General features: G+C 42.0%; 1 protein-coding gene across 1 annotated transcript in view; it reads right to left on the bottom strand.

Annotated features, from left to right (window-relative positions):
• LOC100558474 (arf-GAP with SH3 domain, ANK repeat and PH domain-containing protein 2) overlaps window positions 1-15,373 on the bottom strand; it is a 48,437-nt gene that overhangs the window by 27,141 nt on the left and 5,923 nt on the right. The window contains exons 4-13 of the mRNA XM_008109945.3: window positions 15,207-15,272; window positions 13,867-13,916; window positions 13,610-13,739; window positions 12,815-12,900; window positions 10,213-10,288; window positions 8,698-8,784; window positions 7,596-7,696; window positions 6,545-6,614; window positions 4,129-4,216; window positions 3,605-3,653 (exon numbers count right to left, since the gene is read on the bottom strand). Coding sequence (XP_008108152.2) covers window positions 3,605-3,653; window positions 4,129-4,216; window positions 6,545-6,614; window positions 7,596-7,696; window positions 8,698-8,784; window positions 10,213-10,288; window positions 12,815-12,900; window positions 13,610-13,739; window positions 13,867-13,916; window positions 15,207-15,272 — 803 coding nt within the window. The remainder of the gene's footprint in view (window positions 1-3,604; window positions 3,654-4,128; window positions 4,217-6,544; window positions 6,615-7,595; window positions 7,697-8,697; window positions 8,785-10,212; window positions 10,289-12,814; window positions 12,901-13,609; window positions 13,740-13,866; window positions 13,917-15,206; window positions 15,273-15,373) is intronic.

Here is a 15,373-nt window from a genome sequence, read left to right on the forward strand (position 1 = left end):
TTCTTTTGTGTCCTTTTTGTGTCAAAAGAGATAGCAAAGTTCTAACTCCCTAAGCAGTTATTATTATTATTATTATTATTATTAAACTTTATTTGTACCCCGTTAGCATCTCCCGAAGGACTCGATGTGGCTTACAAAGGCCAAGGCCTCAACACATAATATAACAATACAAACAAAGGCAAATTAAAAGAATTAAAACAGTATAAACCACAAGCCTTAACAATACGCTAAAACACAATAGAACTGGGCCGGGCCAGAGTAATGGGTACAAGATTAAAAGTGCTGATGTGACAGGTGATATATAAGGCTTATAGGGTAAGTGCAGAGTGCGATATGCGATCTTAATTCTAATAAAGTGCTTATGGGACTTGGTATTGGAGATTTCCTATTAATCTGGGAAGGCACATTGGAACAGTCAGGTCTTCAAGTTCTTTCTGAAGACTGCCAATGTAGGGGCCTGTCTGAGATCCTTGGGGAGGGTGTTCCAGAGTCGGGGGGCCACCAGGGAGAAGGCCCTGTCTCGTGTCCCCACCAACCTCGCTTGCGACGCAGGTGGGATCACGAGCAGGGCCTCTCCAGATGACCGAAGTGAACGCGTGGGTTCGTAGACAGAGATGCGGTCACGGAGGTAGGATGGTCCCAAACCGTTCAGGGTTTTGTAGGTAAGCACCTGCACCTTAAATTGGGCTCGGAAAATAAATGGCAGCCAGTGGAGCTCCTTGAACAGGAGGGTTGACCTCTCTCTGTAAGGGGCCCCAGTTAACATCCTGGCTGCCGCTCGTTGGACCAGTTGGAATTTCCGAGCCGTTTTCAAGGGCAGCCCCACATAGAGCGCATTACAGTAGTCCAGTCTGGAGGTGACCAAGGCATGGACCACCCCGACCAGATCAGCCTTCGCAAGGTACAGTCGCAGTTGGCACACAAGTCTCAATTGTGCGAAGGCCCTCCCAGACACCGCCGATGCCTGGGCCTCGAGCGTAAGCGATGAATCCAAGAGGACTCCCAAACTGCAGACCTGTGGCTTCAGGGGGAGTGTAACCCCGTCCAGCACAGGTTGCCACCCTATACCCTGTTCAGGTTTACGATCGACCAGGAGGACCTCTGTCTTGTCGGGATTGATCTTCAGCTTGTTCCTCCTCATCCAGATAGACACAGCGGCCAGGCACTCGTCCAGCACCCGAGAGGCCTCCTTGGAATTAGGTGGAAAAGAGTAGTAGAGTTGTGCGTCATCTGTATAGAGGTGACAACCCAACTCCAAAACTCCGGATGACCTCTCCCAGCGGGTTCATGTAGATGTTAAAGAGCATGGGAGACAGAGTAGAACCTTGCGGGACCCCACAGCTCAAAGGCCAGGGGTCCGAGCAGGCGTCTCCCAGCTTCACCATCTGGGATCGACCCTCCAGGAAGAATCTGAGCCACAACAAAACCATGCCCCCGAGACCCATCCCAGAGAGTCGTCCCAGAAGGATACCATGATCGATGGTATCGAAAGCCGCTGAGATGTCCAAGAGAACCAACAGGGTCACACTCCCTCTGTCCAGCTCTCTACGGAGGTCATCCACCAAGGCGACCAAGGCTGTCTCGGTGCCGTGACCAGGCCTGAAACCAGACTGTGACTGATCTAGGTAGTTGATGTCATCTAGAAAGCCCTGGAGCTGGGAGGCAACCACCCGCTCCAGCACCTTACCCAAGAAGGTTGGAGATTGGTCTGAAATTGTTCAGCACCGTGGAGTCAAGGGAAACCTTTTTAAGGAGTGGACGAACCACGGCTTGTTTCAGATAAGATGGAAAAACCCCCTGCTCCAACGATGCATTAATGATCAACACAAACCAATCAACCAGCCCCTCCCTGGCCGATTTAATTAGCCAAGACGGGCAAGGGTCCAGAGCCGACGTGGTTGCCCTCACAGCCCCAAGGACCTCCACCACGTTCTCAGGAAGAACAAGCCTAAAAGAATCCCACAAAATTGGACAAGCAGATGCCTCAATCACCTCCCCTGGCACTGTGGTGGAATTGGAGTCGAGCTCAAGGCGTATCTGAGCGACTTTGTCTGCAAAATGGTGTGTGAAATCGTGACACCGAGTTGCTGGGTTGTCCAAAGCCTCCTCCACCACAGGTGGCTGAAGGAGTTCCCCAACGACCCGAAACAACTCCGATGATCTATTTGCTGCAGACGCTATACGGGCAGTCATATAGGACTCCTTGGCTGCCCGTATAGCCACGGTATACGCCCTAAGAAAGGCTGTAGCCCGTGCTCGGTCGGACACGTCCCGAGAACTCCTCCAAGTGCGCTCTAGCCCCCTCCTCGTATGCTTCATCACAGCCAGCTCCCCGGTGAACCAGGGAGACGGCTTGTCATGACGCAGCGTGATGGGGCATTCGGGAGCAATCGTATCTATCGCCCTGGTCACTTCCCTGTTATAGAGATCGACCAAGACGTCGACAGCTTCGCCAGGCTCCATGGCAGGAAAAACCCCAAGATTCCTCAGGAATCCCTCCAGATCCATCAGTCTCCTGGGACGGATGATCTTAATTTGTTCTTCACCCCTGCTGAGGCTTAGGGTCGCCGAAAGTCTAAAACTGACCAGATAATGATCTGACCATGACACAGGAAGGGTGTTTTGTTCTTCCACTCTGATCATTCCACTGTCTTCCACAAAAACTAGGTCGAGTGTGTGTCCAGCCTGATGGGTAGGACCAGCTATAGTTTGTGATAGCCCCATGGTCGTCATGGCGGCCATGAAATCCTGAGCTGCACCAGTCAAGGGGGTCTCAGCATGAATGTTAAAGTCTCCCAGCACCACCAGGCGCTGGGAGACCAAGGCCGAATTGGAGACCACCTCTGCTAGCTCAGTCAGGGAAACTACTGGGTTGCGGGGTGGGCGGTACACCAGCAGAAACCCCATGCTATCACGGTTCCCCACCCTCAGGTGGACACACTCAAACCCAGATGCCTGCGGAACAGAGCATCTGACCACGGCGATGGATTGCCGATAGACAACTGCGACCCCTCCTCCGCGCTCCCCCCCCCCCCCAGCCTGGCCTGCTGATGCACTCCGAAGCCTGGTGGGCACAGCTGAGTGAGATTTACTCCCCCCAGCTCGTCCAGCCAGGTCTCGGTGATGCAAGCCAGATCCGCCCCCCCATCCAGGATCAAGTCCTGAATGGCAGCGGTCTTACCATTGACGGATCTGGCGTTGATCAGCAAGACCTTAAGGCTGAGGGGGCTGCCATGGGGCCTACCACTTCCTACCTTTTCAAGGGTCGCAAGCACTCTGTTGCGTTTCTCCCTAGGGTGTTGGTGACCCGCAAGTCTCCTCCCCCACACGACCTGAATGGCACCCCCCTCCTCCAGTCCCCCTCCCCCCTACATGGTTGGGATCTGTGACTAGTCAACTTTCAGAAGAAGTAAGGCTGGAGTATAGTCTCCCTTGGGCTTCAGGTAGGGATGCTTCCGATGTTAAACTGGAAGGAGAGCCATCGAGGGAACTAAGTGGACTAAACAGGGGAAGTGTTCTTGGGCGGGAAAGTGTTGTATCTTTGTTTCTGGGCAAAAGTGTCTCATTTTCTACAGACATCTGCCTCCTCTATCCCGGTACTTACATGCTACATTCTTGCTCATCCTCTGCCAAGAAGTGGTATGTTCGGTTATCTAGAGTAAAAACATACACAACCCAAGGTAAATCATATTTGAAGTATTAGCAGAACACAAATAATGGTTCAGGAACAAATGTTTCCAAATTCTCAAATATGACAACAAGTTATTGTCATTTACTCAACTGGACTGGCTACCATTGGACCTCTTAGGGAGAACAGGATCAGAATCCCTCACCAAATGGAAATTAATGTTAATGGTTTGCATGATCCTCTTCCTCAACTTGCTCACAGAACAGTATCTCAAATCATCCTCCTAGCAACCAATGATTTTATTTGACTATCAAAAGTCATCCACCAAAGGATGGCATTCAAGGTCATAGAAACAAGAGAAGTAACAACTAGGCTTAAGACCCACTCTCTCCACACCCGTACTTTGCATCAATACGTAAGTCTCTTATTTTCACCTTTTCCTTAGCAGCACAACTTTTCCAAGGAAATAAGGAATTACATGAATAGAGACAATGACCTACGTGAAATAAGATCAAAGCATTTCTTGTCATCCATGTTTGGTTTCACTTGGCAAGTAAGCAAATTCAGCTTGACTGGTGTACGATGTAGCTAGAGATGTATAAAAAAGAGATAAAGAGGAAGGTGATACCAGTTAGCCGAACAGGAGGCAGAGGAGAGTCTTATTCTAACTCAGCAAAAAGAAAGGCTTTTGCAGTTACTTATCAGAGGTTTCCTTCAATATCCTACAGCATGGGTTCACAAACATTTTCAGCTGCAGTGCTCTTTTTGAAGCAAAAGTTTCCCGTGGAGCCCCAAGAAATTATATATTACATTATATAGAATGGACAGTTCTGGCCCAGCTTACCTGTCCGAACATATCTCCCCTTATGAAACACCTCATAGATTAAGATCATCTGGAGAGGCCCTGCTCTCGGTCCCGCCTGCTTCGCAGGCATGGCTGACGGGAATGAGAGACAGGGCCTTCTCAGTGGTGGCCCCTCAGCTGTGGGACTCCCTCCCCAGCGATGTAAGATCAGAAGGAAAGTGAAGACCTGGCTCTGGGATCAAGCTTTTGGATAACTGTGCAGTCCAAGAATGGATGTCTAAAATGTATAATGACCTTGGAATGGCTTTAGACCATGGTTTTTTGGTTGGCGTGATTTGTAGCTGTTGTCATGTTTAAATTTTTATGTCTAATTTTTTAAATATTTGATATTTTAAGCTTTGATTTTATATGTGTTTTGAGGCATCGAATTGTGCCATGTATAAGCCGCCTTGAGTCCCCTCCGGGGTGAGAAAGGCGGGGTATAAATGGGGAAAATAAATAAATAAATATATCAGGCATAGGCAAACATTTTGAAGCATTGTGTTTTGACAAACAGGCGGGCCAGTGGCAGATGGATAGAGTGTGTTTGGTTGAACTAACTGAAAAAAAAAAATGAATGAATTCCTATGCACACTACACATAACTCATTTGTAATGCAAAAAAGAAGAAAGAAACAAGGGAGGGAGGAAAGAAAGAAGGAAAGAACAATATAATATTTTAAATGATGAACAATTTTAACCAACATAGACCCCAAAGGCCATCCAGTCCAACCCACTACTGCCATGCAGGAAAAGCACAATCAAAGCATCCCCAACAGATGACTATCTAGCCTTTCTAATAGCAGTAGTAACAACAACAAAAACAACAACAGAAACCCCAACAACAGAAATATCCAGTTCAACGCCCTTCAACCATGCAGGAAAGGCACAATCAAAACACCCCCCACGCAAACAGTGGGAGGGAAATAGGGTTTTGAAAGCAGGGGAGGTGAGGGGGGAAAGGATCTGGGCTGTGAGAAAGGTGAGAGAAAAAAACTTTTGGGAAGCAAGGGAGGTAGGGGGAGGGGGAGAAGCAGGAAAGAGGAGGAAAAACTTGGAGGGGGAGGAGGATGGAGAATGGGGAAGAGAAGAAGGGCAGCACAGAGCCCTTCAGTATGCTTCACGGAGCCCCAAGGGCTCCATGGAGCATACTTTGAGAACCACTGTACCCTAGGGCCCCAAAAACATTCTTCCTTCAGCAAAAATGGGCTTCCCATGAAGGAATCCCCTTTAAATGATAGTATTCCTCCCTTTCAGATAGCCCTTTTATTTCCTAAAATAAGTTCAATCAACATCTTTATGCAGGTATCAAGAAACATACTGGAAGTTCTTGTCACTGGCAGCAAAACACTATATATGTGTGTAGGCACACATATATCCAGTCATGCTAGCCCCAAATACAGTATGCACAGGATTGTAACTTTATATTTCTAACCCTGTTTCTAAACTGATTAGAAATATAGGGACAGAATAATTTAGATCCTGCACTCCGTTCTGACCATTGCTGATCCCAATACTGATCAATAATGTGCAAAAGAAATCATTGGCCTTGATTGGAAATGGTAGATTTTCATTTTAAGAAACACTTCCTTTTTTAAAAGTACCATATATACTCGAATATAAACTGAGTTTTTCAGCCCTAAAAAAGCCCCCCTCAGCTTATACTCAAGTGAGGGTCCTGGTCGGCTTATATTCGGGTCAGCTTATACTCGAATATATAGGTAATCAGTTTGACAGTCTTATCTTAAATTACAGTTTTATGTAAATATTCAAAAACATTTAACCTGATGATGCCTCAGTTAATGTAATTTTATTGGTATCTATTTTTATTTTTGAAATTTACCAGTAGCTGCTACATTTTCCACCCTCATCTTATACTCAAGTCAATAAGTTTTCCCAGTTTTTTGTAATAAAATTAGATGTCTTGGCTTATATTCGGTTTGGTTTTTGCAACATGCTTGGTAATTTGAGGAAACATATAAATAATCACTCAACTAATACATAAGGTTTTTTCAAGAAATCTTCTCCAATCTGTCTTCACTAACTATGTTTTGCAATGAGCGAGGTGCATACCGTACTGTGCGAGATGGTCAAATATCCATTTCGGACTGTGCACTTTCTCTTCTGCCAGACTTTTCTTAAACTGAAATGTAAAAAATAAACACTGTTTCATGTAAAATATTAGATATTCTGACTCCTTCAAGATGGCATGATATCAGTCTGCTGACGACGAAGAGATAGAACGATGCCAGCATTATATACTGTAATAATAACACTATGTAATACGATTTTTGTTCCTGGATTATAAATATCATTTCCTAATCGGTTCTATCATACAAACATGAGGACATCCTGCAGCACATTTTGCTAAAGTTTTTCAATGAATATCTCATTGAGTCTCAACCAATTCAACAGAGTTTTGGCAGCCACAAAAACAAGGTTTCTGGAGTATATCAACTACTTTACTAGTACGTACCACACAATTCAACAGGAATAATGCTTTCAAACCAGGAACAGAAAATTTTTCAAATTGTTACATAGTGTAATTGGAATGGTAGAGATATATTCCAGGAGACAAGGACTGAATTCCCCATTCAGCCATTGAAACCCAGTGGGCAAGTCATATTCTCTCAGTCTAAGAGGAAGGTCAATGCAAGCCCTCTCTAAACAAATGTTGCCAGACAAACTGTGTAAAAGGGTTGCCATGAGCTGGAGTTGACTTAAAAGCCCATTAATAATATAACGAGAGCTTTCACTTTTGAGGGGCAGTTTTAATGAACGGAATAGCAACCAAAAATCCAGTGAAGATATTTATTCTTTATTTATTTGTTTGAGTTATATCTTGTTTTTCTCCCAGTATGGAGCAAGTACAATGTAAGTTAAAACAAAACAGCTAAAAACTATGTGGTACAAAAGTTTATAAACATGAAACTTTCAAACTAACTACAACATTAATTTAGTAACAATTAAAATACATTAAATACACGTTACTTTTTTTTGGAAAAAAAAGCCATCCTGCTAAAGGCTGGGGGCCTGCTTCTTTGCCTGCTGAAATATTTGAAATATCTTGGTTAAGCTCAGAAGTGTTGTTGGCAATTGGCAGGGCTAAAGTAGGTGCACTTACCCATCACTTTTCTTAAAAAGATTTCCAGATCTCTCTGTGCCATATTGCTTATTTCCCTGCAACTGGTGCATGCTGTACCTCACTGGTTTGCAAATAGAATTCTGTTGGGAAACCAAATCATCATTGTCATTGCCATCCCTTAATAGATTAATTGGCAGCAAATTTACTCAAGTACAATTCCAATTACAGTCAATCTATAAAATAAAATGAAATGAAAGATCTAAGCACTGTGGAAACAAATATGAAAAATGATTCTAAAGAGTCACTGAATCAAACAGTTGCACACAAATACAGCATTTCCATCAGCTGGCTTTAAAGCTCTGTTTAGATACAATATATACTAATGTCTAATTTTTTAAAAAGTTTAAAAATGACTTCCGCCTGCAAATTTGTTGATTTATCCACAGGGCAATGTAAGTACTGTACTTTAACTCTTATTTTTTAAAAAGGAACCATTGCCTTCTTGGACTACAGTGGCAAAAAGCGAGAGCTTAGTCCTTTGGGGAGAACCCAAAGGAGGCATCAACTCCCTTGGCATTCCTTTGGTTTGGTTGTTGTCACTCACAAGTAGTGCTACTGGTTACTACATAATCCAAGGACCTTTCCACCTAGCCATATAACCCAGAATATCAAGACAGATAACCCACAATATCTGCTTTGAACTGGGTTATCTGAGTCCACACTGCCATATAATCTAGTTCAATATGGATTTTATACAGCTGTGTGGAAGGAAGGGGTCCAATAAAGCCCCTAGATAACCCTTACGACTGCTATGCTTGCATCACTCGGTAAGTTTGCCTTCTCCTTTTTGTTGGAAGTCTAAACTGCATTTCTCAAAGCTCAGCTGAAGTTACTGTAATGTTAGAAATGTGGGACTGAAGGAACATTACATGAGGAAAGGGTGCAGAAGTTATCTTTTGGGACAATACCATATTTTGTCCTCTCTCCCTCCCTCTCTGGTAGCCGCACCCTTGGGTTTCCCCTTCACAGCTTTTGACAAAACCAGTCTAAAGTACTATAATGGGCACCTGCCGATATTTCTGTTGGGCTGCACTCTATCCTCTCTCTTGGCCAAATTGGATGCGTTGCCTCCTGCTTTTACCTCTTTTGGCTCCAACTGCAGCGCTGCTTTCAGCTGATCCCGGAGGGAGCACAGCTGCTTCTTCTCCTCATCCTGCTTTGCTTTCATCTGAAAGGCATCACAACAAACCAAACATTCCACATTTCTGCCGTAAAATCCCTCTCGTAAGCATTTCCATGCTGCTTTTGCATTCTGCCCTTAATAGCTTCTGACAGCCACAGAAAGCATCATCACATCTTTATTATTTAAAATAATATATAAACACAAGCTCAAGTTACAGAAGGTTACCATATTAATGTTATGTACTTTGCAAAAAATAATTCTTATATGGTAATGTTATACATTAGGTATGATTAGGGGCATGTATAATGTGGTCTGGATGAAATGTTGGGTGATGTTAATTTACTTCTGGAGAATTATTGGCAGAGAAAAAGGGAGTAGGAGCTGGAATGAAATATCTTCCGACATATGAAAACCATGACACACGTGGACAAGCAACATCAGAGTATGATCAACATGGCGAAAGGTATTAATGAGAAAGAACACAGAAGCTTTCGTCTGATCCTTCAATCTTAATAGCTCAAAATAATTGACTGGTTATGCAGTCCATATCACGTTAAAGGTTTATGTTAACGGAGCTACGTCTTAGAAGTGGACAGGGACTGAAAGCTTTCAAACGCCTTCTCTTTGCCACAGACCAGGAGGAGGATGTGCATAATGTGGCTCTGTCTTGCTTGTGCATGCAGTGCCATGCCATGCCATGCCATGATTTAATGCAAAGGTTGGGAGCCAATTACTTGTAGCTATAGCCTTCCAGGGGTAACAGGGACTGACAAAAAAAGGCCACCAAGCCAAACCAGAGCATCAAAATATTTACTTCTGGATTTTTTTTTAAATCTTAAATGGCACAGTGGGATCCCTATATATTTGGAACACAGATATCTATAACTAAGATACACAAGGTATTATGTTATTGTTATTTCTGAAACATCAATTATGTTATTGCACGACAGGTCTATTGTTTATATACAAAATATACAGGTACAACTTATCTTTATCTTGAACAAATGTCCTTATTTATATAGATTTCAAATGTGAGACATCAACCTCATTTAAATAAACACAACAGTCCGATACATTGACAAAATGTCTGATGATTTAAAAGTCATTTATAAGTATTTTAAGGACCATACGTGGCATCCGAGATTATGATTGTGTCTGAGAAGAGTTCTACACAGTGACCAAGGTTACAACAAGGTGTCCCAGGTTGTATTCCTTGTTTTGGTGTTTGGAACACCTTCTTCAGGTAGTTAAGACTTTCAAAATCATCAGACAGTGGGGTCCCTGCAATTTATTTAAAAGGTGAATTATCATTCCAGGAGGCATCTAAGAGAAGGGAGTCATCCTTCTTTGGCTGGACAAAAGGTGACCTGGGGAATATAGAGAGCACAGGGGCCGTCAAAACCACGCTGGAGAGCCACACATGGCTCCAGGCCACTCTTTGCTCAACCTATGGATTTAATTACTCATACTTACACTTTGAAGCTGAGGAATAAGATTTTCAACAAACTGCTTGTGCTTCTCGGTTGCCTTTAAACACGCCTGGAAAAAACTGGTAGAAAAAAAGGTGAAACAAATATTGAAAGTATTTCCACCTTAGATCTGGGATGGAAAAAAAATACAAAGTAGGAAAAACTTAAAATATTATTAAGTCCCAATCCAGAGCCCTATCTATATCTTAATTTTATTTAAAACTAGCTTGGATACCTGGCATTTCCTGGGTTATTTGAAAAGGTCAATTTTTAATTGTACAAAATGCATAAAGTTGTGGATTAACTACAACTGACATCATGCTAGGTTAACCCCGAAAAACTCCATCAGTACTTAAAGTTCGTTATGTTGGTCAAGTTTGCTCTAGATGCATCATGGGTGGGGGTCAGTGTGCTCTCTGGCTGCAGAGTAAACTACAACTCTCACTATGGTGAGTCAGTCTCCTCAAACCCCTCCAGTAGGTTGAGTTAGTCATGGGGTTTCTATGTGCCAAGTATGGTCCAGGTCCATCATCGGTGGAGGCCACAGTTTCTCTGATTGTGGGTGAACTACAACTCCCATAAAGAAAGGTCAGTTACCCCCAAACCCCTTCATTAATAAAATTTCAACATATCAGGTATGTGTGCCTAGTTTGGTCCAGATCCATCAGTGTTTGGGTTCATAGTGCTCTCTAGATGTAGGTGAACTACAAGTCCCCCAATTCAAGGTCAATTTCCCCCAAAAACCTTAAGTATTTTTTGCTGGTCATGTGGGTTCTGTGTGCCAAGTTTGGTCCAATTCCATCTTTGGTAGAGTTCAGAGTACTCATTGATTGCAGGTGAACTATAAACCCCAGTACCTACAACTCCAAAATGTCCAGGCCAATTCCTCTCAAAACCCACCAGTATTCAAATGTGGGTATATCGGATATGCATGCCAAGTTTGGTCCAGATCCATCATTGTTTGGGTTCATAGTGCACTCTGGATGTGAACTATAATTCCCATAAATCCCTCTAAAGCAGAGGCGGTCCAACCATAAGGCGAACTAGGCATTTGCCTGTGGCGCCATCGACCCAGGGGCACCATCGTCCTGGGAGGAGGGCGCCACTCTCCGCCTGCTTCTCCTTCAGGTCTCCTGGCGGCCGCGCTGGGCCTCCCACTGCCCGCGCTGGGCCTTCCGGCCAGCGCGGGCCCGCCTTCACACCACGTGAGCCCACCATTGGGACCTTCAGAGATTGTGAGGTCTGTGGGAACTTGGAAGCTAGGTATGTGGGGTTTATATATCTGTAGAAAGTCCAGGGTGGAAGAAAGAAGTCTTCTTTGAAGCAGGTGTGAATGTTGTAATTAATCACCTTGATTAGCATTTAATGGCCCTGTGGCTTCAAGGCCTGGCTTCTTCTTGCCTGGAAGAATCTTTTTTTGGGAGGTGTTAGCTGTCCCTGATTGTTTACTGTCTGGATTTCTTCTGTTTTCAGAGTGTTGTTGTTTATTTATTGTCCTGATTTTAGAGATTTTTTTTAAATACTGAGGGCTATCTGGGTTATCTAAGTCCACACTGCTCTATATCCCTGTTCAATGTTTAGTGCTAAATTCGCAAATATAGTCATTCCTACATAACATTACCATGTATTGAACTGCTTTTTCTATTGATTTGTTGTAAAACATGATGTTTTGGTGCTTAATTTGTAAAATAATAATGTAATTTGATGTTTAATAGGCTTTTCCTTAATCCTTCCTTATTATCCAACATTTTCACTTATCCAACGCTTTTATTTTTCAGTGATTGGTTTGGGGGGGGGCGCCAAAATTCTGTTCGCCTACACTTGAAAAATACCTAGGGCCGGCTCTGCTCTAAAGACTCCCAGTAATTTTTTTTTTTTTTTTGGTCATGGGGGTTCTGTGCCAAGTTAGTTCCAGGTCTATCATTGGTGGAGTTCAGAGTCCTCTTAGATGGCAGGTGAAGTATACATTCCAGTACCTCATACATTCCAGTAAATCATGATGAATTCGCCACAAACCTCTCTAGTATGTTTAGTTGCTGATCAATTCCTCTGTTTGCTGTGTGCCACAGAAAAGAATAGGAAAGGGTTATGAGAGAGGCAGTGGGTGGGGTCATGCAAATTTCACACCAATGGAGAGAGTAAGGAACACTGGGATGTCTGTGGTGGAAGGAAAAAAGAAACTCTAGGATGACATTGTCTCCATATGAAAGCCTTCACTTGGGTGGTGGGAAATGGGGTGTTTGTGGATGACACTGGTAGGGCTCTTGGACATGTTTAAGGCACTCGCTATAACCTGCAATGTTATTGGAGGAAGGGCCATTGGTGTCTCCTGGTTAGTGGGAGCTATAGCTATTTGTGGAAGTGGGAAAGATGTGCATTAGTCAGGGGTAGTCGTTCATACTGAAATATGTGCTAGATGCGTAATGAAAAATAAATTAACACAATAAAGCAGGTCAAATGCATAATGAAACATAAATTACCGTACTATAATAAAGTAGTCATTCAGAAATGCATGCTACAATATATGTGAGTCTTTAATTGCTTTTTTTACTTTGTTGTTGATAACACTGCAAGAAATGAAAGTATAAGGTATATACTGTACTTACTTGAACTGGGAGTTGCAGTGATTTATGTTGTTCTGCAACAAGTCAACTCCCTTCTTGGTTTTAATTTCATTCACTTTAATTAGATACTGCAGGGAAAAGAAAAACAATCAGGTAACTTGCTCAGTTACATTTCCGTTTGTTGTCTTATCTTCTGATCTTGACAGTTAAGGTATGTTTGGCTATGATCAGATGTGTTTCTATAAAAAAATACAAATCTCAGATTATGCACTGAATTAGAATGTGGGAACGTTTTTGGTAGACTCTACCTTTCATTACTCTCATAAGTAATCTATTATTAGGATTGTAAATTAAGCATAATTAATTAGTCTATTACATGAGCTATAATATAAAGCAAATGTTTGAAGATTGTGCAATGTACAATAAAATTATGTGAACCAAGCAAGGCAATTGTAAAACAAAAGCCTCATCTCAAAGGAGAAATGCTCTTCTAGAAAAGTTCCTTGTATCTGTTATGATTTGTGAACTGGAGCTCAGATGTACCTTGTTTATGTTATTTTAAGCAACTCTAATCTGCTACCTAGTACTTTAAAGAAGAACTTTGATATATAGAACTCTCTTCCATAAACAGATGTGAATTGCAAGCACTGCATGTACCTGTGCTGTTTGTTTACACCAGGCATGGGCAAACTTTGGCCCTCCAGGTGTTTTGGATTTCAACTCCCACAATTCCTAACAGCCTACTGGAGGGCCAAAGTTTGCCCATGCCTGGTTTACACAGAATGAGATACATTGGAAACTATTGGATGGGAAGAGGCCCTTAGCCGCCTGCCTCACCTCGCACATCTGCAACTGAAATATCCGCCGTTCCTTTTCCATCTCCTCCGCAATCTCTCCTCCCATAACCTCTGTCCGCACCATTCCATACTGTTTTGCCAGCTCCCGCTTTTCTTTCTCTATCTTTGCACTGAAATAGGAAATGGGCAAACATTTATTACAGTTTGGCTTTGTATACCAGCTTTTATTATAAACAGCTAAAGAAAAGCAATGATCCATAAATTCAATAGGAAAAAAGTATGATCAGGCCAACTTACAGTTTGTTCTCATAGTCCTTCCAGGCTTTCTCAAAGGGCTTTTTAAAGTCCTATTAAGGAACCAAGCAACACATGATAAATCTCATATTGACTATTTCTTTTCTATTCAGATACTTGTAAGATTTCCTGTATTTCTTATTCACTAAACAATTGTCCTGCTACTCTGCATGAGAAGAAATACAACTTTTATATTTTTCATGCCTGCTATTTTATGGATTTTATAATTCAGCTCTTTCCCCTTTATCCTTATATATACTGGTATTTCCCATTTTAATTTTAAAAACTAGTTGATTTTCCTTTTTTTACATAATTCCCACTGATGTCAAGACAGCTGTATTTCTAATTAAACTGTAGGAAGAATCTTGTGGCAGAAGCTTAACAAATTATTTTGACATAAGCTTTTGTAGAGCAAAGTCCATGTCATCATACACAAAACTGTTCTTAACTGCTGTAAAAACTCATATAGCTACATTAACTGGAAAGGTTTATGAAGAATATTGAACAATTACACAGTTTTTATATTATTATTCTTACTAACTTTACTTATACCCTGTGTCTTTTTCTCAAGACTGGTACTAAAGGCAGCCTACAAATTAAAAAGGAAGTGAAGCAATATAAAAGGTCAACATTAATACAGAACTAAACTTTTAATGTCAAAACACTTTAAAGCATAGCCTAAAAGAATGAAAAAAATCAGTAATAACAATAACGTTTAACTGCTTTTTGCAAAAATTCTATTTTTATACTAAGAATAAGTCAATGGCACAGCTCTGTATAAATCTTGCCAACAAAACCCTAGGAAAGGGCGACCCTAAACTGGAATTAAATTGATGGCATATTGTTACAACTCATTGAGTGGATGCAATTCCGACACACATAAATAAAAATAATTTCTCATACTCAATAATTCAAAACATACACATGCTTTAAGAAGAAATGCAAAATTTCATATATGAGATTTTTAAAATATGTTAAAGCAGATTAAGTTATAGAAAAGGAAAGCAGTGGATACATTAGCCTTGCACTTACTAAAACCTTAACTTCTCCAAGTCTCAAGCCAAGGAACCCCTCATCTGTTCCTTTTACTTTTCATATGGAAATCCCAGTGAGTAAAATTGAAACCACTGGCATGAGAATTATGTTTCATGCTATGGCTCACCCTGCTAAATGTTGTGTAGAGGACAGGGCTGGTTTTAAAAAAGAACCAATATGCTATTAAGAACAAGAATGAGACTAGTGGTGGCTTTCAGAGTAGGAATTTTTTGACAGTAGAAGTAAAATACAATTTTCAGTTTCACTATAATCACAGAAGAGAAAAAAATGGTTAAGCATCTGCTCACCCCTTTGAAATCGCCTTTGATCAGTGAATCCAGGGAAAAGTTAATGTTGTGATATAAGCTCAGCAACTAAAAATAAAATGAAGAATAAGTCCAGTATCTGATGAGCACCGGAGACTGCTCCATATGATTGATCATTATTCCACCATACTTCCATGAACAGAAGAAAG

This window comes from Anolis carolinensis, chromosome 4 (genome assembly GCF_035594765.1).
Source record: "Anolis carolinensis isolate JA03-04 chromosome 4, rAnoCar3.1.pri, whole genome shotgun sequence".
Lineage (NCBI taxonomy): Eukaryota > Metazoa > Chordata > Lepidosauria > Squamata > Dactyloidae > Anolis > Anolis carolinensis.